This window comes from Clarias gariepinus, chromosome 21 (assembly GCF_024256425.1).
Source record: "Clarias gariepinus isolate MV-2021 ecotype Netherlands chromosome 21, CGAR_prim_01v2, whole genome shotgun sequence".
NCBI classification, from domain to species: Eukaryota; Metazoa; Chordata; class Actinopteri; order Siluriformes; family Clariidae; genus Clarias; species Clarias gariepinus.
The window spans coordinates 5905452-5929422 of NC_071120.1; the positions used below are offsets into that span (position 1 = coordinate 5905452).

The 23971-nt window shown below is 39.7% G+C and overlaps 1 protein-coding gene and 1 long non-coding RNA gene across 2 annotated transcripts in view; both read right to left on the reverse strand.

Moving 5' to 3' along the window:
* Nucleotides 1–317: 317 nt before the first annotated feature.
* LOC128509130 (uncharacterized) overlaps nt 318–23971 on the reverse strand; it is a 35647-nt gene continuing 11993 nt past the window's right edge. The window contains exons 5-10 of the mRNA XM_053480714.1: nt 8821–9087; nt 3458–3733; nt 2985–3266; nt 1834–1932; nt 1688–1710; nt 318–858 (exon numbers count right to left, since the gene is read on the reverse strand). Of these exons, the coding sequence (XP_053336689.1) occupies nt 778–858; nt 1688–1710; nt 1834–1932; nt 2985–3266; nt 3458–3733; nt 8821–9087 (1028 nt within the window). The 3' untranslated portion in view covers nt 318–777. The remainder of the gene's footprint in view (nt 859–1687; nt 1711–1833; nt 1933–2984; nt 3267–3457; nt 3734–8820; nt 9088–23971) is intronic.
* Nucleotides 9718–11844, reverse strand: LOC128509153 (uncharacterized). Its single transcript, XR_008356004.1, has 3 exons — nt 10897–11844; nt 10488–10771; nt 9718–10359 (listed from the first exon to the last, which is right to left on the reverse strand). It is a non-coding gene; the product is annotated as an uncharacterized LOC128509153 (long non-coding RNA).

The window sequence follows — 23971 nt, forward strand, 5'->3', positions numbered from 1 at the left end:
CAAAAACTTGTGGTTTAAGAGATGACTGTGAAGCTCTGCCTACCACATATGTTAAAAAAAACAAGAAAAGCTAAATTTAAAATGATCTTAATATTGCCCTGAGTCTACAAGTTATACTTTACTAACTGGGAGTAGAGAATGTAGAATGTTTGTACAGCTAAATTTCTGTATTTTCTCAACTCCTTTTCTTAATTTCTGTATTTTCTCAACTAAAACTATAAAGTGAGGCTCATCTAACAGGCAGTACAGAAACTGGGGCAGTACACCACTTACTTCAGGAACTTACTGATACATTATTGTCTTCAGCTATACAGTGAATCAATAATTACTTATTTTTTACAATTTTTTATAGTTTTCTTTTATCCATCTGGATGATAATCCCAGCTTGAGGCATAAATGTATTGTACGTAAACACCACACTGCTGTTGATTTATTTTCCATGAACAGCACACAACTAAGTCAATTATTTTCTACAAGTGACACACATTACCCACTCAGACTTCAAAATATAAAGAAATCAATTAAAATTTAAAAAGGGACTTCCTGTAACTAATAAAATAAAAAAATGTATCCAAATAAAAGACAAAAAAATGCACTTAATGAGAAAAAGGAATAAAGTTTTCACACACTATACCATTAGTGACTGAAACATGTGCCCATAGCATGTGATGTTAGAAATGTTAGAATTCCTTCCACTGCACACATGATTAACATCTGTTACAGGTTAATAAAGATTAAATAATGTGTGATATGATGTACAGTACACACACTGCTGTGTTATTGACTGACAGGAGAATACACTACATATGAATAATCCTGTTGATCATACATCCTCTTGAGCATCTTCTTCTCAGAGAACTGTAGAGCAGAAGAGAGCATCATTCAGACATTATATTACTGTATGCATAATTATTTAATTAAAGTAGTAGAAATCATACACACATAAGATACTGATTTTTCCATTTATTTATATTTGCTTGTTGAACTAATCATCTCGATAAATATACAGTTTTGACTGGATATAATTAAATTATTAAAAAATCCCAATCTGATTTACTGGATTTTTTTTCTTATTTTGTCTCTCATAGTTGAGATATACCTATGATGAAAATGACAGTCCTCTCTCATCTTTTTAAGTACGAAAACTTGCACAATTGGTGGCTGACTAAATACTTCTTTTGCCCCACTGTATCTCGTTAGAGTTCCCCTTAAAATACAAAATCTAAAATGTAATAATATAATAATGTTGATAAAATGGACCTGTAAATGAGGAGGTTGAAGTATAAATGCATTTTTTAATAATATTACTGCAAAGCAAATTGTTCTGCATAGTGCATACCTTTAAAAAGAGGTTTATTGTGCTGTAGCATTACACAAAGCCAGCTCAATGAAGACATGGTGTGTTGAGAGTGTGTTGAAGTAAAAGAACTCTAGTGTCCCGCACAGAGCCCTAACTGGACTCAACCCCCTGAACCATCACCTTTGGAATGAACTGGAACAATGACTGCCTCGACCACCTCGACATCCTAAATATAGTGCCTTAGCTCTACATAAACTGTGCATATGATTTGTACTAAAAATCCCTCACCAGATTTATGAAAGACATTAAAGCCTGTAGTCTTTGTTCCAAAATAAAATCTGGGTTAATAAATAAATATGGAGAAAATTTTGGGGTTGAGATTTTTACCTCATTATCTTCTGCCTCAACACCTACAAAAACACAACAGAAAGAACATTATTATTATGTATAGTAGTAGTAGGAGTAGTTGTTGTAGTATTGTGGTTATTATTATTATTATTATTATTATTATTATTACACAAGTAATCATTTACCTCTGTGTATTTTTTGGTGCCTAAAAATCAAGACACAAAAAATAATCCCACCCATGGCACCAACCACTGTGATGAGGTTAAGAAGCACAGCAGAAGAGTCTAAATGTTGAACAAAGCATAAAAAATGTCAACAGTTAAACAGCTAAATATAACATCTTCATTTTAGCAGTTTGAAGATTTATTTAAAGAAGCAAAACAAGTATTACAAGCTGTTAGAAAATATCGGTACAATTTTTTTATTTGTCTCAAGAATGCTAACTGGCAGCATTTTACTGTACAACAGAATGTTCTGTTTATACAAGTGAGAACTTTGAATGATTTAGAAAAAAGCTATAACTCCATATTCAACAGTTTTGTCCCAATGGATAAATCATCCCACAGTTGTGTTTGTGGTTATTTCTATAAGTATGAATGTATATAAGTTTAGCATTAATAATTTGATGATTAACTATAATATGTAGTTTTACTAAAAGATAAAACATCCTCATGTTTTTTGCTAGTGAACTGAGTGGATTTACTTAAAGTAATAAAATTTTGCAGTTAAATGAAGAACTAAAGAATTAATTACTTACTTTTCTGTGCTGTGTTCTGTTCTAAAGTATTAATACATAAAAAAACAGATCTACACAATCTCTACGGATAGGTAACTAACTGGTTTGTTTAATGTTAATAAATTAGTTACATTGCCCGTCTATTCATTCATTTATTGTGTGTCATCCAGAAAACTATGGGTTCTCAAGTTCTGCTTTCACTTCTGACTTACTGAACCAGAATAAATCAAAAGCTTCGGATCGCAAAAGGTGCTTTGTGATATTGTCTACTGTTTAAAGTTGTATAAATAAATAAATAAAAACTTAACACAGTATAATCATAGCCTCCCATAGTCATGTTCCACAGTCTAAAGAAAAAAAAATTCCAGGATAGTGGAGGCTTAGAGAAGCAAAAGCTGGGGAACCCTGTAATAATGATCATGGCTTTGAAAGAGAATGTTTACTAAACCTATCAGGATTTGATTAACAGCATGATTCTCCTGAGATTCACCTGATTCTCTCTATTGAACTACATTACCACAGGATCTTTATGTTAATACTTCATTATCTGCTGCAGCAAGAAATCAGCTTTCACTCTCTACAGCTCTAGTTTATTAGGACCTTTTGGTACTTCTCGCACTAACTCCTCCCATAAGCTGCTATGCTGAACCACGCAGGTGTAGATGTGTTTCTGCAGCTCCTCAGCTGGGACTTTCAAAATGCTTCTCCTCTGGAAGCTTCCATCCTGGTTGGGTAACGTCTCACTGATCTTCACATTCTCATACACGTCCTCTCCGTCCTTCTGCCAGGTGATCATCACTGCTTTGGGGAAGAAACCTGTAGTGTGACACACCACCTCTGAACTAGGAGAATGTTTCTGGAACACTGACACCTTGGGACAAACTGAAGAGACAAACAATAAATTACAAAAACAAAAACACTATCAGATTTATTCATTTACAAGTGATACTAAGAAAATTTATTTTACACATGAAATAATTTCAGAAATGTCAAATGGTCTTTCCTCCAGTAAAATGATCTGTGTCTATGTGTGTGTGTGTACAGTAGTTTCAGTAACAGATCACACATTTCACCTTTCCTCTCCAGAGTCTCTCTGCCATAAGACACATACTTCTTTAACCATTTTATGCAGGTGTTCTTTAGATAGTTCTTCCTGCCCTTATTATATTCTGTATCAGGATCCCACTTGTTCTTGGTAATCAGAGCCTGAGGTGTCGGAGCGATCCAGGTGAGAGTCTTCAGATCAAAGCTGATAAAATCTTCTCCATCATAACCGTACTGTGTGTATCCTCTAGTGGTGCCGTCATCATCCAGCTCACAACCGTACATCAGCTGAACTGTGTGAACTCCTGCAAACGCACACAGACACACACACACACACACACACACACACACACACGCACACACACACACACACACACACACACACACACACACACACACATTGCAGTGAACAACTATTTGCCCGCTTTCTGATTTATTTTTGTTTTGCAAATTTGGCACACTTAAATGACTGAGATCAAGTTTTTAATGAAAACTTGCGATTACTTGCAATGGAGGAATTTTTTTACCCTTGTCTTTGCAGAATTGTTTGAATTCAGCCACATTTTAAGGGTTTTTAAACACAAACTGACTGTTTAGGGTAATGCCACATGGTTTGAGTACAGACTTCAAAACTTTACAGTTTTTACCCATTGCTTGAACACTATTGACACATGCTTAAACCAAAGTAACGTAACTTGAAGTTGTTGTTACTATACCTTAAACAAAGTGTAACCATACCTTAAACAAAAGTGCCACGTAACAGAATATAGCACCATCAGTAGAGCCCGCGGGCTTGGAGAGGATGCAGGAAATAGTATAGGGTCAAGCGAGAGTGCTTGATAGGCACGAGCAAGCACTAACGATGTTAATAAGCGCCTCGAGTTAATTTTTGGGCAGCTCGAGGCGCGCGGCACTTCCAGGTTTCCATCTGGCCGCGAGTCGACTCCGGAATCGACTCGCGGCCAGATGGAAACCCGGAAGTGGCGCGCGCCTCGAGCTGCCCCCGGATCAGTGGATCAACTACCCCACTTGGTGGCAGAGACTCGACTACCTTCACCACAGCCGTACGCGGGCGAGTCAGAGAGGTGTAATGCCTTCATCCTGCAGTGCTCACTCATATTCGAGCTGCAACCTTCCCAATTTCCATCAGAACGGGCGAAGGTTGCATTTATGGTGTCTCTGCTCACAAGCAGAGCACTAGAGTGGTCTACTGCAGTGTGGCAGCACCTCCTCTCTAAACACGCCACCCTAAGTGCCTTTGTTGAGGCACTTAGGGCCACTTTCCACCATCCGCATACGGCGAGTAGTGTACTGTCGCCCCTCCTTTCCATTTGTCAAGAGGGGCGATCAGTTGCCGATTACACAGTCGAGTTTCATACCCGGGCCGCCAGCTCGGGGTGGAATGACTCAAGGGCTCTCCGGGCAGCTAAAGGATGAGCTAGCCTTACGTGATCCTCCACAGGATCTGGAAGAATTTTATAGGCTAGCCATCCGGGTGGATAACCGCCTGCGTAAACGTCAGGCCAGACGTTTCGGCGGGTCCAGGCGGGGAACATCTCCTCCACCCAACGAAAGCCGTCCTAAGCGCCGAACCGGTCACTCCCCCGGCTATAGGCGCAAAGCCTCACCTCTGCTCATGGAGACAGAGCCTGAGGCTTCATATCCCATCCCTGATTTTGAGCCTGAGGAGCTAGAGCTGGACGATATGGGAGAGCCCATGCAGATAGGCGTTGCCAGGCTTGTCCCTCTGCGTAGCAGCCCATGGGGCTCCCAGGTGGCAAGTGACGCCCGTGGCGCAGCAAGCCACAGACAGGGTCACCCCAGGAGGGGAAGGTCAGGTAGGACCCAAAAGTCAAGACTCCGTCATGGAGGGCTCTTTCTTCCAGCCACGCTCTCAGGGACCGGGATCCGGAGAGCCAGAACAGAGGTGCTCATTGATTCGGGAGCCACGGGAAATTTTATTGACGGGAGGCTAGCTGCAGCATGTGGCATTCCAGTTTGCTCGCTCCCTTCTGCCATCCCGTTGGTCTCCCTGGCTAGCCAGCCAATTAAGTCGGGGTGCGTAACGCAGAGGACCGCCCCAGTCATACTATGGCTCGGACGTCACTCTGAGCGAATTTCTTTTCTGGTAACCCAGGTGCCAAAACAGAGAGTAGTGCTGGGCCTCCCCTGGCTTCAACGTCACAACCCTCGCATTGACTGGTCGACCCACTCTGTTATGAGCTGGGGATGTCAGTGCGTCCGAAGCTGCCTTGGGGGCGCCCAAACCCCCTCGAGTGCTCCGCGCTCAGGATACACTGGACCCCAAACCTACTAAAGAGTTTCGTTAGGTCCATTGACTCTCGGACCTCAGGAGCCGTCTGGGGGGGGGGAGGGGAGGGTACTGTAACGATGCGGCTCGCGCGAAAGGCAGAGCCGCTCTTAAACTGTTCAGAACGGGCAGATCTGCAGGCTGCTACCATGCGGACTTCTGAACAGGCAAAGACGTGGCCATTTATGCATACGGCTGCCAGGCAACGCCGCCGTCAGGCAATCAGCCTAAACGAGCCGCACCTGGCACCACGTCTATATAAGGGTCCTGATACCTCCCTACTTCGTGCAAATATTAGGTAGCACCGGTAAGGTATCAGGGCCAAGACAAAGAAAAGAAAGGACAAGACAGGCGCGCAAAGAAAGACAGAGGCAAAGTCCCAACCTCTGCCTCCTCAAGACGCCGGTGAGAGAAAGAGAGAAGGAGAGAGCGTCACGCAGCCATGTAGCGTGCGCTCTCCGCTTAAGTATTAGTGTGCATAAAATACAACCCCTCTCTCCTCATAAATCCTCGGTAAGGGCGAACGCCCCAAGAGGATATAGTTTTTGTTTTGTTTTCCAGGGCCCCGTCCATTCTTACATAGACTGCGGAGCTCTGTTTATTTTGTGTTAGTAGTTTTCATTTGTTTCATTTTAAGTTCTCTTAATGAATAATCCCACGCTATCTCCAAATGAGAAGATCTTTCCGTGTGTATCACAAGCACTCTCACAACGTCCTATTTCACTGATTCCCTCTAAAGCCCTGCGTCAGGGATCTTATAAATCATACTGTATAACATCTCGTGGTGCGGCTCTCCATACCGCACCATGTAACAACCATTGGAAAACACATCTATTCAAAATACAAAACACATTGGGCAATTGAAAATACTTAGACACACACCTGAAAATACTTACTTACAAAATGGAACACCAATCAGCCAGCTACAAAAACCTCACTTAAGCCATTTTGAGAACTTTGCAAGCATGGAAGCAGGGAGAGCTAGAGGCAGAGGTAAAGGAAGATGAAGACAGAGAGAGAGAGAGAGAGAGAGAGGAGGAAGTGGTCGAAGAGGCCATGCAAGGACCATTATTTCTGATGACATAAGAGCCACTTTGGTGGACCATGTCATAAACCATGGCCTGACTATTAGGGAAGCTGAGCAGAGAGTCCACCCTAATCTAAGCTGTTTCACAGTTTCATCCATAATAAGGACATTCCGACTGAAAAACAGGTATGTCTTCAACTCTCTACTCTACTCAGACTGTATCTAGAGTATTTACAATACTGTACCATATCACATTGCCGTATAGCATTTACTGTATTTCAGGGTGACTAGTTCTGCTTTTTAAACAAAAGTAGTAGTTTTGTGAAACATACGATGATAACGTGTTGAGATTTTTCAGTACTATGTATGGTATACACAGTAAAGTACAGTATATACAGTACTGTAAAAAAGAAGCAAACCAATAACAATTTGTGGTTGCATTTTTCCACAGAATGGCTAGAAGACCTACTGGGGGTTGGCGCCAGCGCCTGTTCACACAACAGCAGGAACTAGTCATTGTGAACCTAGTAAGAACAAACAATGCAATCCGTCTCCACCAGCTACAGCAACAAATACTTGAAGATAGGCAGGTACTGTATTCAACAACATAAATCGAGTAAGCATTACCACTATCAGACGCATCCTGGTAAAGCACAACATGACCATGAAGCAACTGTACAGGGTCCTATTTGAGAGGAACAGTGTCAGGGTCAAAGGACTTCGACATGAATATATACAGGTAAGTGTTACAGTCCTTTACATTTACAATACAGAATGGGTGCAGTCCAGTAAAAGCTGAATATGTACCATTTGATCAGTACCACATAGATATATTCGGAAAGCTACACAGGTACCTGTGTGGTGGGATGGGGCGGTTCTGTATGTGTAGTAGTGTAGTTGTGTGTTTTGAGTAATGACATCCGGATTCAACCTTAGCATAAGTAGACGACGGGGATGTAATATACTTGGCCAAAGGGCGATTGTCCACGTCCCGGGGCCGCCATAAACCTCCGAGGGCTACTGCACCATCATTCCAAACTGGGTCCATATAATGCGCAACACATTTCTACTGTAGATGCACTTCATGATGCAGTTGTACAGGACAGACCAGAGCAGCCCAGGTTTGTTGCTGTCTGGGATAATCTCAGTTTCCATCGGGCTGCTATCGTCCGGAACTGGTTCACCAACCATGATCAATTTGAAGTTGTGTATTTGCCCCCTTACTTGCCATTTCTCAACCCTATAGAAGAGTTTTTTTCCGCTTGGAGATGGCGAGTATATGACCGCCAACCACATGCCCGCATGCCTCTTCTGCAGGCAATGGAACAGGCCTGCGGAGACATTGAGGTAAAGTCAATCCATGGATGGATTCGGCACACAAGGGGATATTTTCCCCGATGCTTAGCAAGAGAAGACATTGCTTGTGATGTTGATGAGATCCTGTGTCCAGACCCCAACAGACGGCAGGATCCATAAGTCCACTTATGCACAATTGTGTTTTTCTGTCTTTACAGTAGTGTATTATTTGTTTTATTGTTACTTTAACTGAATTTACTGTACTGTAAAGTACACAACTGTAATGTACAGTATTTCGTATTTCATTTTTTAGGTGTTGTGAAAACGTGCCTTCTGTGGAACTGAAAAAAAACAGTGCAAACAAAAACCTGCCGTGTTTTATATAAAGTAGACTAGTGTGTTGCTGCTGATTTGTAAGTGTATTCATATGATGCAAGTGGGTTTCATTTTGTCAATAGAGCGACATTTTGACAAAGGATTGTTAGGTTTTGATAGCAGAGTTTCAATTTGACATAGATGTGAATGGTTTTTTTCCCAGTGTTGTGTCTTATTTGCTTGTGTGTAGAGTTTTGACATGATGAGCCAAGTTTTGCAAAACGTGTTCAAGCAACGGTCAAAAACTGTAATAACATTTTTTCGAGGCATTCAGGGGGATACGTGCGTAGGCCAAAACGAATGCCAGCAAGTTGCATATAAGTCCGGGTGTTTTCAAAATTTCTTTGCGTCATTGGAAAGCCAAGAGAAGCAAGTGTGTTTACCTTTTGTCTGATTAAAACGCTGCATTGCTGTACCCACATTGACTTTGAAGATCTCCTGAGAATCCTGAGCAATCTGTGTGTTTCTGTTCCAGTACTCTGGATCTTTAGCATCATTCTTCAGTATCCACTCTGTTTTTGGGATCATTCTCCTGATTTTACTGTGGTAAAAGTTAAACTGCTGTCCATCCACCTGACCCACAATGGTAAATTCTGGGAAATTTATTCCTGGTGTAACTGCAGTGTATATGTACTGCAGAGAGTGTGTGACTGTAAAACAAAATGCATTCAAAGAAAAATGGCATCAGCTTGCTTTTAACATCCTAAGGTATTCAGTGTGTGATAATAAATCCTGACATGAAGCATCATGATGCAAGATTTTGACAACCTGCAAAACAGAAATGTGTTTCTCATTGTAAATCCTGTCTGAGATTTCTATTAAGAGACATCTGTAGTATTTAAAATGTTTTTTGTACAAAAGAAAAATAAAGATGGCCAATTAAGGTAATGGCTACTGCACTGGCAAAAAAAATGTGCCAACTTTCTCACATGGTTCATACAGTAGGATTCTGTTTGAACCAATTACACACTGCTGTGCTCAATCTTGTGGTTTGATTTTTTTTCTCTTTTTTGAGATATTGATAAAGAACATGAATATATTGACCAAACACAACACACGAGACAAGTACTGCACCTTGATGAACATATTTATTTCTTTTCATGTACTCAAGTCAGTCAATACTGAACATTTGAACAAAACATTCCTACGTAACAAAACATTTTTACAGTTTCCATATGGTATTACTAAACATATCATTGTACTGTAAGCTTACCATAATACTGTAACAAATTACATATCCAGTTCAGTACAGAATAAAAATAAAAAATAAAACCCTAAACATCTCCCCACCTAGCTGGATCTGGCCACAGGGCCTCGTCAACATCACAGGCTATATATTAATTTGCAAGGCAACGTGAGAATAATCTTTTGGAGTGACGAATCCACCCTTGTATGGATGCTGCTTCAATTTGATCACATGCTTCCTCCATAGCTTGAATGAGGGCCATCTGGACATAGGGCCGGAGATCATAAACCTTCCACCGCCATGCTGAAAAGAACTCTTCGATGGGGTTTAGGAAGGGGGAGTATGGTGGAAGGTAGTGAACTGTAAATTGTGGGTGTTGATGAAACCAGTTTTGGACCTGGGCAGAACGATGGAAAGCCACATTGTCCCAGACGACAATGTATTGCATCTGGTCCCTTTGGTTTGCTGCTGTGATAATATTGTGTAATCGGTCTAAAAATGTAAGAATGAGGTCAGTGTTGTAAGGACCCAAGTTGGCATGGCGGTGGAGGACCCCATTCTGTGTAATGGCAGCACAAAGGGTAATTTTACCCCCACGTTGCCCTGGTACATTGACGATAGCCCTGTGGCCAAGGATGTTTCTTCCCCTTCTTCTCACTGTTGTCAGGTTAAATCCAGCTTCATCAATGTATATAAACTCATGCGGGACTTCTTCCACATCCATTCGCAAAAATCTCTGAAATACAGCAAAATATCACATTGCATTATCAATATACTGTAGGTATGCTATACAGTAAAATTACATGTACTGTAAAAAGGTTATGTGTGCAGTACACAATACTACAGTCAGTGAACAAAACATACCGCCACATATTCATCCCGCAGGACTTTCACCCTGTCTGAATTTCTTTCAAATGGCACTTTATACAATTGTTTCATCACAACTTGATGTTTTTTTAAGGATACGGCCTATTGTTGACAGAAAGACCTGTAGGACATTATTGAAAATTTGGTGATCATTGACAATGTAGGCTTGAATTTCTCAAAGTCTGATTGCATTATTGGCCAAAACAAGGTTTGTGATCTCTCTTTCTTGCTCCTGTGTGAATATAGGGCGCCTCCCTCCTTGGTGTTCTCGACGTTTAATCCTATGTTGGGCAAACAAAATACATGTAGCTTACTGTAAAATGAAACATGAATACATACCAAAACCGTTGATATAGTACATGCAGTAAGCTCTGGATTTTCTGTTGACAGAAGATAAGTTTCTCACCTGTGCTCTTAGGTTAGGCTGTACTCTCAGTCCAGCCTCCCTCAGTGTTAGTCCGTGGTTTATTACATGATTCACAATTGTAGTACGAATTTCGTTACAAAGATTTGGTTGTCTTCTTCTTTGTGCATGTCCTACCCCTCCTCTAGATCTTCCTCTCCCTCTTCCTCTTCCCCTACCTTGGCCTCTTCCTCCACCTTGTTCTCTCCGGATTCCCCCTCTCATCCGTACTCCTCCTCATCTTCCGACACTGTCCATTTTTGTTGAAGACAGGTGAACTTGCCTGTTGCCTTTTTATAGTGCTTAAACACCTGATTGGTGTGTCTACAATTAAGCAAACAAGTGTTTGCACACCTGATGACTGTGTTGAACCAATTGGTTGGACGGTGCGGTAATTTGACAGTCAGTGCTTTGGTATTGCAAGGAAGTGACTTCATGATAGATTTTTGTGTGTAATGTATGTTAAGTGTGTTTAGTGTTTTGCAAATCACTGTGTTATGTTTTGCAAAAAGTGTGAAGCTGAAAATGTGCTTACAGTTTTGCAAATCTAGGCCGGTGTTTTGCTCCTTGAGTATAACGATTTGTTAATTGTGAGAAAGTTTTAATTTTAGTGTCTAAGCAATTGAAAAAAAATGTAAAATGTACAGTGCAAAAGGACATTACTGCAATATATACAAACAGAAAAAGCACCGGAATTATAATAAAAAAAAGTAATCTTTTATTCTTTAATCTTTAATTCTTATTATCTTTTATTATTATTTAAGTCTTCTGCATTTGGCCACATGCTCTCATCAGGCTGTGACTGCACGGGAATGGTGGAATGCCACATTATCCCATGTGATAACATATTTTGGCAAGTGGTCTCCCACCTGTCCCAAGTGGTCTCCTACCTGTTGGTTTCTCTGTAAATATGGACAATGGATGCCACTGTGTCCCAGCTGAGATTTGGCTGTACTCATTCACCAGCCTCTCTGTATGATAGGCCATGGTTTATGACATTAGCTCTTATTTGATCAGTTACCCTAGCTCTGGTCCTTCTTTGAGCGCCACCACGCATTCTAACTCCTCTCCCAATACCTTGCCCCACTCCTCTTAATTGTCCTGGTACTCGTCTTTCTCTCCCTTGTGCAGGCATTTCTTTCTTTCTTTGTTTCTGTTGCTCTATATTGTTCCTTTTCCACACAAGATTAGCCCAAAGAGTCCTCTTTTAGAACACATGATCATGTGATTGGAAAAACTTCAACACCTGAGTGTGGTTCCTAGATGGGAATCAGCTGTGATTTATATATTTGCATAACAGCAATAAGCTGTTTCTTATTGGTAATGGAATAAAATACAGGGAATATATTTGTGTTTCAATTCACAATATGAACAGCTGTTCACTTTGACTTTAGCCTAAATAAGTTATGTTTAGAACATGATGTTATCTGTTCTGACATACAGTGTGAAAGCATTTGTAAATTTGACTGTAAAATGACAAGCATGACTGCAAAAGTTCAAGCATTTTAAATTGGTGTGTACAGTATGCATTTTGTATCAAAGCAAAAAAAAAAAAAATTGTTAATTGTATAGCCTACAAAGACGGATGTTGTGCTAACCGTGTTAAGAGTTTAGGAAACTTGTTAAATGTTTTGAAAAAAACTGTCATAGCAATTTTAAATAACTGTAAGTGTAATGGGAGCTAAGACATTTAAGTTGCTGTGCTGCCTTGTACAGCCAGAAAAGCCTGTGTCTAAATCTTATAACTTGATAAAGACTACGTTGTCAGCTCATTATTGGTCTAAGCCATTGGTATTGCTTGGGTACTCAGGGGTTTGTTCAGTCCTTTGTTATTTCAAGACTGGACTACTGCAATTCATTTCTGGCAGGTTTGTCTCTGGCCACCATTCGTCCTCTTCAGCTGATCCAGAATGCAGCAGCATGTCTTGTTTTCAACCTTTCCAAGTTCTCCCACACAACCCTACTTCTCTGCTCCTTGCACTGGCTTTCTGTAGCTGGCCGCATCAAATTAATTTAAAACCCGCAACCCGGAATGCGCTGTTCAGGAACACACTCACTTCATACAGAGGAAACCGGACCGCAGCCTCCGGTAAGGCTAAAGGTGAAGGCGTGTGTGTTCTTATTAACAACTCATGGGTCAGAGACATACAGATTGTTTATACAGTAAACACTGTTTGCCAGATTTGGAGCAGTTTTTTCTGCTAAAATGCTGTCCCAACTATCTACACTCAAGGAATTTACTGCTGAATTTTTGCCTGCTGTTTACATCTCCCCGCAAGCTAACTATATAGAAGCATTAGCTTCACCACCATTAGGCTCATCCAGACACTGTTTTAATTAATGCAGATGACTTTACCCAGTGTACTTTATGGACTGTATATCCTAAATATTATCAGCATGTAGACATTCCCAATCGTCATAAAAACACATTATACAGTAGCAACAAATGCAGTACATAAAGGGCTGTACCTCGCCACCACTTCGGACATTTGGATCACATTTCTCGGTTCTTTTATCCAGTCTGCAGGCAAAGACTAAAACAAACAAATCCTGTCACCAAACAAGTCGAAGTCTGGACACCAGAGACTGAAAGCACCCTGCAGGACTGATTTTCTCAAACAAACAGGGATCTATTTACAGCTAAAGCCACTCTGGGGGACTCTTCTGTCAGCATACACGATTATGCTATGTGACTGGGTTCGTCAGCACCTGTGTTGACAATATTGTGCCTACCATACAAGTCAGGAGGTTCCCCAACCAGAAACCCTAGATAAATAGTCAGCAATGCCACATGCTTCATTCTGGCCGATTTGCATTTAAATCAGGCAATGTGACAGACTACAAAAATGCTGGCTAAAGTTTTCACCTCCATCTTCAACTTTTCCCTCAGCCGATGCACCATTTCCACCTGCTTCAAGAAAAAAGCCTACGTACCCGTTTGAAAGACTATAGGCTAGTAGCACTCACTTCAATCATCATGAGATACTTTAAGACAGTGGTTCTGGCCCACATTTAGAACAGCATACCAGATACAGTGCATCCCCTGCACTTTGCCTACTGGCCCAACAGGTCAATCTCAGATGCTGTTGCTGACTCACCATCATTTCTTTTCCTACCTGGAAAATAAAAAGTCTTACATCAGGATGCTCTTTTGCTCTTTGTAGACTAAAATTCTGCTTTTAACATAGTTGTCCCCAACAAACTCACCCATCAACTGCCTACACTGCACCCTACACTCTGTGACTCTTGAGACTTTCTGACTGGCAGGCCCCAGTCTCTCGGGATTGGAAATAGGACCTCAGCCAGTATATTGCAAAGATGGGCATTCCACAGGGATATGCCCTAAGCCCTAACCTCTACACCCTGTTTACGACTGCATCACATCTCACATGGACAATATCATCCTAAATTTTGCAGGTGAGACTGCTGTGATGGGATGCATCACTGGTGTAGACAAAGTGATTTATAGGACAAAGGTGGCCAGTCTGGTGACATAGTGTGAGGATAACAACCCCTTCTTCAACACGGACAATACAAAGGAACTGATAGTGGACATGAGGAAGGAGAAAGGATGTCATCGACCACTGTTCATCTGGGAGCTCGAATTGGAGTGGGTGAACAGCTTTAAATATCAATGATGACCTCACTTGGACACCTAACACCACAAATCTGGTTAAGAGATTTCACCAGCAACTTCTACAGATGCACGATCAAAAGCATTCTGACCAGCTGCATCACCGTTATGGTACAGCAGTACTACTGTTTTGGACTGCAAACACATGCAGAGAGTGGTGAAGACTGCTGAAAAAGATCACAATGACTTTGTTGCTATCCCTGCAGGCCATCTCAGAGTTCTCAGGAGAACTGTTCTCACCTCTTCCCTCAGGCTGGAGATACAGAAGTGTGAGATGCAGGACTTTCAGGCTAAAGAACTCATTCTTTCCCACTTCCATCAGACTCCTAAATAGCTGACAGGAGTTTACAATTCTTCAACTATTTCTGACTACTGACACAGGTCTTAGGACATTCATTGCAGACTTTGCACAATCTGCACAATAATAATAACGAATAATCATTTGCACAATTGCTGCTTTGCACATACACTGTGGACTTTCTTTTTTTTTATAAACATACTATGGACTTTTCCAAACACTTGCATAATTTGCACACTACGTACTGGTTACAGTATATATACTTTTAAAAAAAAAATATTTTGATACTTATTTCATATTTTTTTCATATTTTTTATGTTCTGCTTTTAATTCGGTGTTTGATATATATCCTTTTTTTTATAGCTATTCTTTTTATACCTATATTTATTTTTATTCCATTTTATTAATATTTTTGTGGTGGTCTTTGGGGTAAGTTCCCAGCAAAGAAAGAATTTCATTATATGGGGGAAACATGTTTATTTACTGTGCATATGACAATAAAACTTAAAACTTGAATCCTAATCTGTTTTTCAGGGGGAAGAAGTATGTTATGTATTGAGATTATTAGGCTTTTATGCATACTTGTGTGTATTACGGTCATATTTGTAACAGCCATTATAGGGAGCATGGTATAGCAAGATGTGTTTTTGTACAAAAGAAAAATAAACAGAAGGTTAATGCTGATCTCCTGATTCTGCCACCGTGCTCTCAAATGTTGTAGTTTTGGTAAAATCATGAAAACTATGGATACAACAGTCCCAATCTCCATAACTCATATAAAACACTACTTTGACAAAAATGTATATTAGAAGTGCAAGTATAAGAAATATGAAAACATTAATAAATTATTAAATAAAAATAAATAAATAAGGAGACTGCTGGATTGGCTTAAATTGTCCATCACATTATTAAAATCTAGAAGGATAGTGCAGAACCATGAACTTCACAAGAAAGGTAGTCGGAAAAACATCATGGATGAGCATGCATGGAGATTACTCAAAGTAGTGGCTTGAAGCCTATCCCAGGTGACTTAGGACAAGGAGACTTAGACAGGGTACACCCAGGCATGGTGCAATTCCATCGTATGGCACACACATACACTCATTAACACACAGGCAAATTGGAAACATGCAAACTCCATGCACACAGACTCGAGGCGGGAATCAGCCAACTGGAGGTGTGAGGCGACAGTGCTGCCAATAAGCCACCATGCCACTGTTTTTAAGATACATTTAACATTTTATACATTTTGTTTACAAATATTTGGTTATAGCATTTTTATGAATTTGGCACTAGTTTTATACAAAATTATAAAGTTTTGCATTGTTTGTGATGATTGCTCTTTGAGCTGATCTTGATTGTCATGCAGTCCTTTCATTTTATTCAAAGGTAAAATGAACCATAATGTACTACATAATATCTTAATAAAATCAAATTTTGATGTAAACAGTCCTTTTTTTTAATTTAATACGGAAACATTGAAGTCCTGATAACATGGTAGTAAAATGTGGCCCTCTATGAAAACGAGCCTCTGAGCACTGTTGTCTATTATTAGTGTGGTCGAGTGGGTAAGTTCCCATCCATGATTTAGAATGTTAGCCTTTAGAGCTTAGTATATGTTATATAATGACTTTCGACTTTTATTCGGCTACCCGGGATGTGTCATTGCTAGCTGCGCCCCTCTTGATGTGTGTGGATCTCTGGTTAGCAGGTACAGTATGTTAATGTTGTAGTGAGCTTGTGCATCTTAGCTAACCATGTTTGTTTGTTTATCGCAGCTGAAATAGCATTTTGTTTGCAGCTTCACAGTGGTGTGCTTTTGGGGTGTGTGGGTCTCTGTTTAGGAGGTATGTTTAGCGATTTGGCTAATGCTGCAGTGAGCTTGTGCATTTTGGCTAATCATATTTAGACATTGTAACTGAAATGGCATATTGTTCCTGGCTTCGTGTTGGTGTGCAGGCTGTCATTATCTCCTGCTGATTTGAGTCCATCATCTTTGGAGATTTGGGCTGTAAGTAACTGTTTGACTTGAGTGGCCCGGGGACCAATATCTGCAGGACAAATCATTCAGCTGGGAGCGCCTTTTTGTACAGAACGGGGTAAGGCGTGCTGCTGTTTTGTTGCTATTCTGTCTGTATTTGAGTTTTGGTTGCTTTTGTTGTTGTGGTATGGTTTCTTTGATTCTTGTTTTTGTTGTTTGTTTAGCCTGACTGAGTTTTCTTTATAACCTTTTTTGCTTTATATTTTAGTATAGAGTATAGTGTCAGTTTTTTTTTTTTTTTTTTTTTTTTATTAGCAATGTTGAGTATTGCATATTGCTTTTTCTTATTCAGGCTTATTATAATTTTGTGTATTTATTTTGTGTCCGTTTGTTTTAGGCCCCTGAGCTGGGAGGCTAGCTGTTCTAGTACAGTGGTGGTGGTGTCAGGAGCTCGGAGTGTGGATTGTTTGTGATCAATCAGCTCACTGTGTGTGTACTGTATGGTGTAGGAATAATTATTTTACAGCATGCCTACCCAGCTTCGGGTAAGGCTTGGTGTCCTAGTAGTTAGTGGGATATCAAGCTATATTTTATTTATTTATTTATTTTAAGTGTTTTATCCGTCAATTGTAATTCCAATAAACATTTTGTATACTGATTCCATGTCTCTGCCCTCCATGGTAACAAACTTGTGTGCCTAAGTTTAATTCAGTATTTAGTTCCCTTTACTGTAAACAAGTGCCGTAATCAGCATTTCCTAACGCTTTGGGTATTCATAGTAAATTAGATTGAATGAGCGCACGCGGTGCCCCGCCACATTAACAACATTTCCATACGGTTATTTACAAAAAAACCCCACAAAAACCTCACACTGAACAGCAACAGAAACATGCTTGTCTTTGCCCTCAGTCCTGAGGTGCAAAACAAATACACAGTGGTGCAGAAGGATTTTTCACTTTGTAATCTGTACAACCCTTTTTCTCAGTCAGTTCTGTTTGTACACATACCTCTTAGTCCATCACCCAGGCACAGAGAACCCACAGTAAGATAAACACACAGACATATGCAATGATGTCTTCATTAAAACACAGACTTCAGGTCATGCTGTTAAAAAAAAAAAATCAGGGTGGAACAGTAACTTTGCTTCATCACACCTGCCTCGTATTGGATTATATAACACCATGACCCGTCGTTTCTTTATGCACACATGAACAAAATACTGATGTTATTCAGGATATTAAATCACTCTTACCTGCAGATGTCTGAAGAAAACTACTCATCAAGAAGAACAGGACTTTTATAAGGACAGAACTGAGCTCCATTCCTGCAGAGTTTAACCAGAGTTACTCTTTATGCGCTTGTGTTAGGGAAATCCTTTTGGTCCCTTTGCATTTTTTTTTTTTACAGTATAAAATGCAATAATGCTACTGCAATCACAGCAACTGCAAAAAAAGAGAAAAAAATAAATAAATTAGCCAGCTGCTCTTAGTGGTTTTATTTGCAGCTTGATTGAAGATCAGTACATGAAAAACTTTTTTTTCCCTCTAAAGTTCCATAATTAAAACAAATGAAAGACAAACAAATATTATAAAAGTGAATAATTAATAAGGACATCTGCTCTACTCTAAAAATGAAAAAGTCTTAAATTTTGAAATTAAACTTTTTAAATAATTAGACAAAATCAGCTACTTTTTTTTTATAAAACAAGACTCCTTTTAATATGTATACAATGTTTATGAAGATATTTTATTTGTGGCTTTTTTAAGAAATACAAATTTCCATTATAGGCTAAAAACATATTGTTTTTGTAAAGGACTCAAAGATGAAAATTAGGATAACTTGACATGAAAGTAATTTCACTCTCTTGGTGATTTTGGAAAAAATTGCCAAAAAAGAAAAACACCATTTTACTTTTCTTTTCTGTCTTGTAGGTCTCTTGGAAACCTGAGCAAACCTGAAAGAATCTGAGTGGCTGACAAAGCTTTGGTAGCTGCACAACATTACATTAGGAGATGCAAATTTACAAAGTCAATCCCAGATCTCCAGTCTCTTGGTGTAGAGCAGACCATTAAACACGGGTGTTTTAGCAACAACAACTCGGAACATTTCAAATGTAAACAGCAAACTGCTGTAAGTACAGTAAACATTAGATCAACAGAAACAGATTAAAAACACATTACCAGGCAAAACAGCATCAGGCTCAAATCTATTGTAAGAAAACGTAGATTGCTTCTGGGTAAAAGACCAGGGGCCTCTTGGACTTTGTGAGAGTTGGTTTAAATCTACAGTGTAGTATGGTACAGAATGTTCTTTGCACCACAGGCAGTAAGAAAGGTTAAAAATAGTTGTGTACAAACTTACAGTATGGTGACATTTCTCACTTCCAGCATGCAATCAGAAACCCGAGCCCATAAACAGGAAATACTGTGGAAATAGTCTCATCATGTCGACACATGGTTACTATCTGTTTTTAATTTCACTCTCTCACTCACTCTTCATCTATATCGCTTTATCCTGTATTCAGGGTCGTGGGGAGTCTGGAGCCTATCCCAGGAGACCTAGGGCACACCCCCCTGGACAGGGTGCCAATTAATCACAGGGCACACACACATACTGTACACACACTCACACACTCATTCAAACACTACAGGCAATTTGGGAATGTCAATTAAACTAACCCACATGTCTTTGGACTGTGGAAGAAACCCACCAAACACAGGGAGAACATTCAGACGGGAATTGAGCCTGGCCAGGAATCAAACCCAGACCCTGAAGGTGCAAGGCAACAGTGCTAACCAGTTTTTAATTTCAGTAACTTTTATATATAATGTAAATGTAGATAAACCATTTAAACACAATATCTATTTTAATTATATTTTATACTGTTCTACATTTGCTCCGGTCTGTCAAATAGCTTATTTAATATATACAGTGAACATTCTACAGTATGTACCATGTAGGCTACTTTTTTGTAAAGCTACAGTACTTTAAAACTATGTCGTATATGGTGCAACTATTTAATCCCAAACTTTCTTTAATCTTTAATTCCAAAGTTTGACTTTAACTGAGATTCTACTGGTGCACCTGGATGCAGACCTAAAATAGAAAAACACAAAGAAAATCAATTTACCTATCAATCATTTTATTATCTTTCATTCGTAACATATATTGCAGAAAGGAATACTGATCTCACAGTAAACATCAGTAAACATCTCTGTTTAGTGTACTGTAGATGTGTTCACTCCAAACTCATGAGAACCACGAGAGTTAAGTTACCTTCATTAAGTAGGCAGTAAAAGGGGAAATACAGGGAAAGAGGCTAGCTAAGAAGAAGTGGGACACTGAGAGGACTGAAGAGAGTAGACAGGAGTACAGGGAGATGCAGCGTAAGGTGAAGGTAGAGGTGGCAAAGGCCCAACAAAGAGGATGCAGAGGATAGGGTTAGATGGAGGCAGATGATTCGCTGTGGCAACCCCTGAAAAGGAACAGCCGAAAGACAAAGAAGAGGGTTTTTATTCAACTTTCGCGCTCGCACTGCCGTGCAAAAGTCATGTCCAAAGTGGGGAAAAAATAGACATAGTTATGGTTTAGCTTGCTAGCTCCTGTACATCTAGCCTTAGCTTGTGTTGCTCATGGACTCATCATGTTATATTTCAGTCAAAGAAATAACCCACGACTAACTCTTACCCAAAAGTAAATAAATCCTGAGTTTATCAAAAATCCACACAATACTCCATTTCTGAAAAAAAAAAAGATTATAAAGGCACGTTAAAATCACATTATTGCAACTCAGCGCAGCTATATTCCTGGCTAATGTTAAAGTATTCTTTAGAACAAAACACAAGGGGTTAAATGGGCATGTTCACTGTGAAATCTTGACATGCGTTTCTGGCAGGAGAGTGAGGGGGAAATCGCACCATCCAAATGGCAGCCGTACGCCATTCCTACGAAAGATGTACAGGCCCAGCAATTTTAAGTGGCTACTACTGTATAGCAGCGGGACACTGACAAAGACACAAAAACAGCTTTTCTGTGCTTTAGTTTATTGAATTATCCAGGCAATTAATTGACTTTAAAGTGAAATAGTGTGCAGAATGCAGCAGTGCAGTGGTGTTAGAGTAGTGAAGCTGTGTCATCTTATAGTGTTGAAAAAGACAAAAAAAGTATGTGCAAAACATGCAGGATAAAAATACTCCCTGTAGTGCGTGAGAGCATGGAAAATCCCAAGGCAAACAGTACAAAACCTACAACCAGCCGGCACAGCCCAGAGAATTCCATTTCCACAGATGACTGAATGGTGTTCAGTCCCAACTGTAAGTTCCCAGCCCAATCCCAAGGTCCCTACAAGAACTCACATCAACCCAGCAACAAGAGCTAAATGAGCTGGTCAACCAATATGTGTTTTCCACCCAACTGGGACTCACACATCTTCACTGAAGAGGAGCTGAAGTACAGTATTAACTGACGACTGTCACCCTTTCAGAAACTCAGGGCCTACCACTGAGCGAATTTTAATTACATGCTTTGCTTGCATTTTCAAGTTCCTCAACTTCAGCTCCGGACGAACAGGGCCATTTACAGAAGTCAAGGAGCTGCACCCACTTTCCACCTTCCTCCCTGACACTAACCTCCCTTCCCCTTTTCTATCTCCCTTTTATGCTAAAGAAAGAGCAACTCAACATCTGTCTCCTGGTGTCTTTGTTTTAACTTGCCATGTTAAAAGTAAAATAATCTGTAAACAATTGTTGGAAAAATTCATTGTCATGTACTATTTATGGCAGATATTCTAACTGATGACACAAACTACAGTTTGTTAACCTGAAATTTGTGAAGTACTTGAAAAATCAAGTGCTCCGCAAGACAAGCAAAGATATTTAATCAATTTTGATTTGAAAAACAAATAAGTCTTGGTTACAAGTATCGAGTATCATGTATCACGCATGCGCTTCTTGTTTTGACGCTGATTGTAACGTGATGACAACTGAGCCAATGTTGTTGTTTTTTTCTTTCTAGCACTGTGGAATCTCACTGGTATAATCAACATCCGTGCACGCGTGTACTGTTTACTTTAACACTGTGACGTTTGTGTGTGTAAAATTTTTTTTATTTTGGGTTTGTATGCATGTGTGTACAGCATGTGTGTACTGTTTATTAAAACACACGTGTATGTGCGTGTGTAGAGCAAAAGAAGTCTTGTTAGAGAGATTAAAGATCCATTTTCTCTCTCGCTCCCTGTATCAGCCTGAACTTTGTCATTGAACACCGTGCCCCTTCACACACACACCTCCTTTCGGCTTTACGCACACACCCCTCCTCTCACACTCTCGCTTTCACACACACACACACACACACACACACACACACACACACACACACACACACACACACACACACACACACACACACACACAGAGCCTGCATGCATAAATGGAAACACTTATCTGTCAGAATTTATGTGTACTTTTTTTAAAGGTAAAGTACAGGTTAATTTGTTTTATTTTTTTTACTTTATATTTTGAATTAATAATTTTTATGTATTTTTTTTGGGGGGGGGGGGGCGCTGTGGAATGAATAATTAGGTTTTTGTTTTATGAGTGTTTTAAAATATGACCCCGCTTCCGGAACAAATTATGTTCGTAATCCAAAGGTCCACTGTATCGTCATTTAAGTGATGAGGAGAAAAAGGGGGAAGTCTGTCGTGTCTGGCACAAGGATGTTGGCAACAGATACTTTGGTTGCTGTGGGTTGCAGGGTGGGGTCTCCATGGATAGGACTAGTTTGTCCAGTGTATCCCAAATGTTTGGATTGAGATTTGATAAGTGGGAAGGATGGAACAGCAACTTTGAACTTGCTGGGCCCAAGTCCTACTGTGTTGACACCACAAGTGTTGGAGTGGGACATGAGTAACTTACTCGTCCTTTCTGTCTAAAATGACAGTAAGAGAAAAAAATATCTAATTTATTTAGTTATGCAAAAACCCAGTAATATAACTATTTTTTTAATATAAAATATAAATTGCAAAAGTATAGGTACCCTTACAGTACCAGCCTACAGCTAAGTAGTACTGCAATGTTTTTAGCAGTACTATGTGCCCGAGTAGATTACACTAGACAGGCAAGCCTTTCCTCCACACACACTGCTGCAATTAGAGAACAGTAATCAAAAACATGTTCTGACCAACCAGAATCCAGTGCTGTGGTATAAGAAAATCTCCACTGATTGATACAATGTAAGACTCCCAAGTGACCTAGCTGGAATATGTGGTAGTACTGTACACTATACAGCGACAAAGGCCAGTTAATTAGTGCTATTAATTCTGATCCTGTTTTTGTTAGTTATTTCTTCATTTCATTACAATTTAATCTTAACAACAAAAATAATAAAATAACTAAAAATAACTCTACTCTTTATTTACTCACTTTCTCACTCTCATTTATCTTCTATACCGCTTTATTCTGTATTCAGAGTCGCGGCGACCTGGAGCCTATCCCAGGAGGCTTAGGGCACAGGGCGGGGTACACAGGGTGCCAATCCATCACAGGGCGCACACACATACACACACTCACACACTACGGGCAATTTTAAAACACCAATTAACCTAAACTACATGTCCTTGGACTGTGGGAGGAAAAAGGACTGTGGGTTTTTTTTTTCTAAATTTACTTGGACAAAAATTAAATGTGTGCAAACAGAAAAGCAGGCACCAAACATGACTAAAATACTGTCAGGACTGGATGCTGGAAGCTCATTTATATATATTTATATATAATAAAGGTGTTTTGAAAAATTATTTGATTTGTAAATGATTGTGATGTCACAAAAGTATTATTTTATATTAAGGACATGTAAAAAAATCTTCGACCTCACCACCTGATGTCTAAGGAAAATAACCAGAAGCAAGGGTTTTTTTTCAGGACAGAACTCTGCACCATTTCTCCCTCTGGTTCCCTCTGATTATTTTTTTCCTTTGAACATCATTTTAATGAATGCTACTTCAATGATTGTTGTATAACTATTCTATTAGTTATATTTTCTCTGTCCAGATAAAAATTCCAGCTCAAGGCATAATATTATTATAAAGTAAATAACAGTGATCTTTCATCACATCACACTGCTTTTGATTATTTTTCAAATAGCAGCACATACAAGTCATTTATTTTCCACA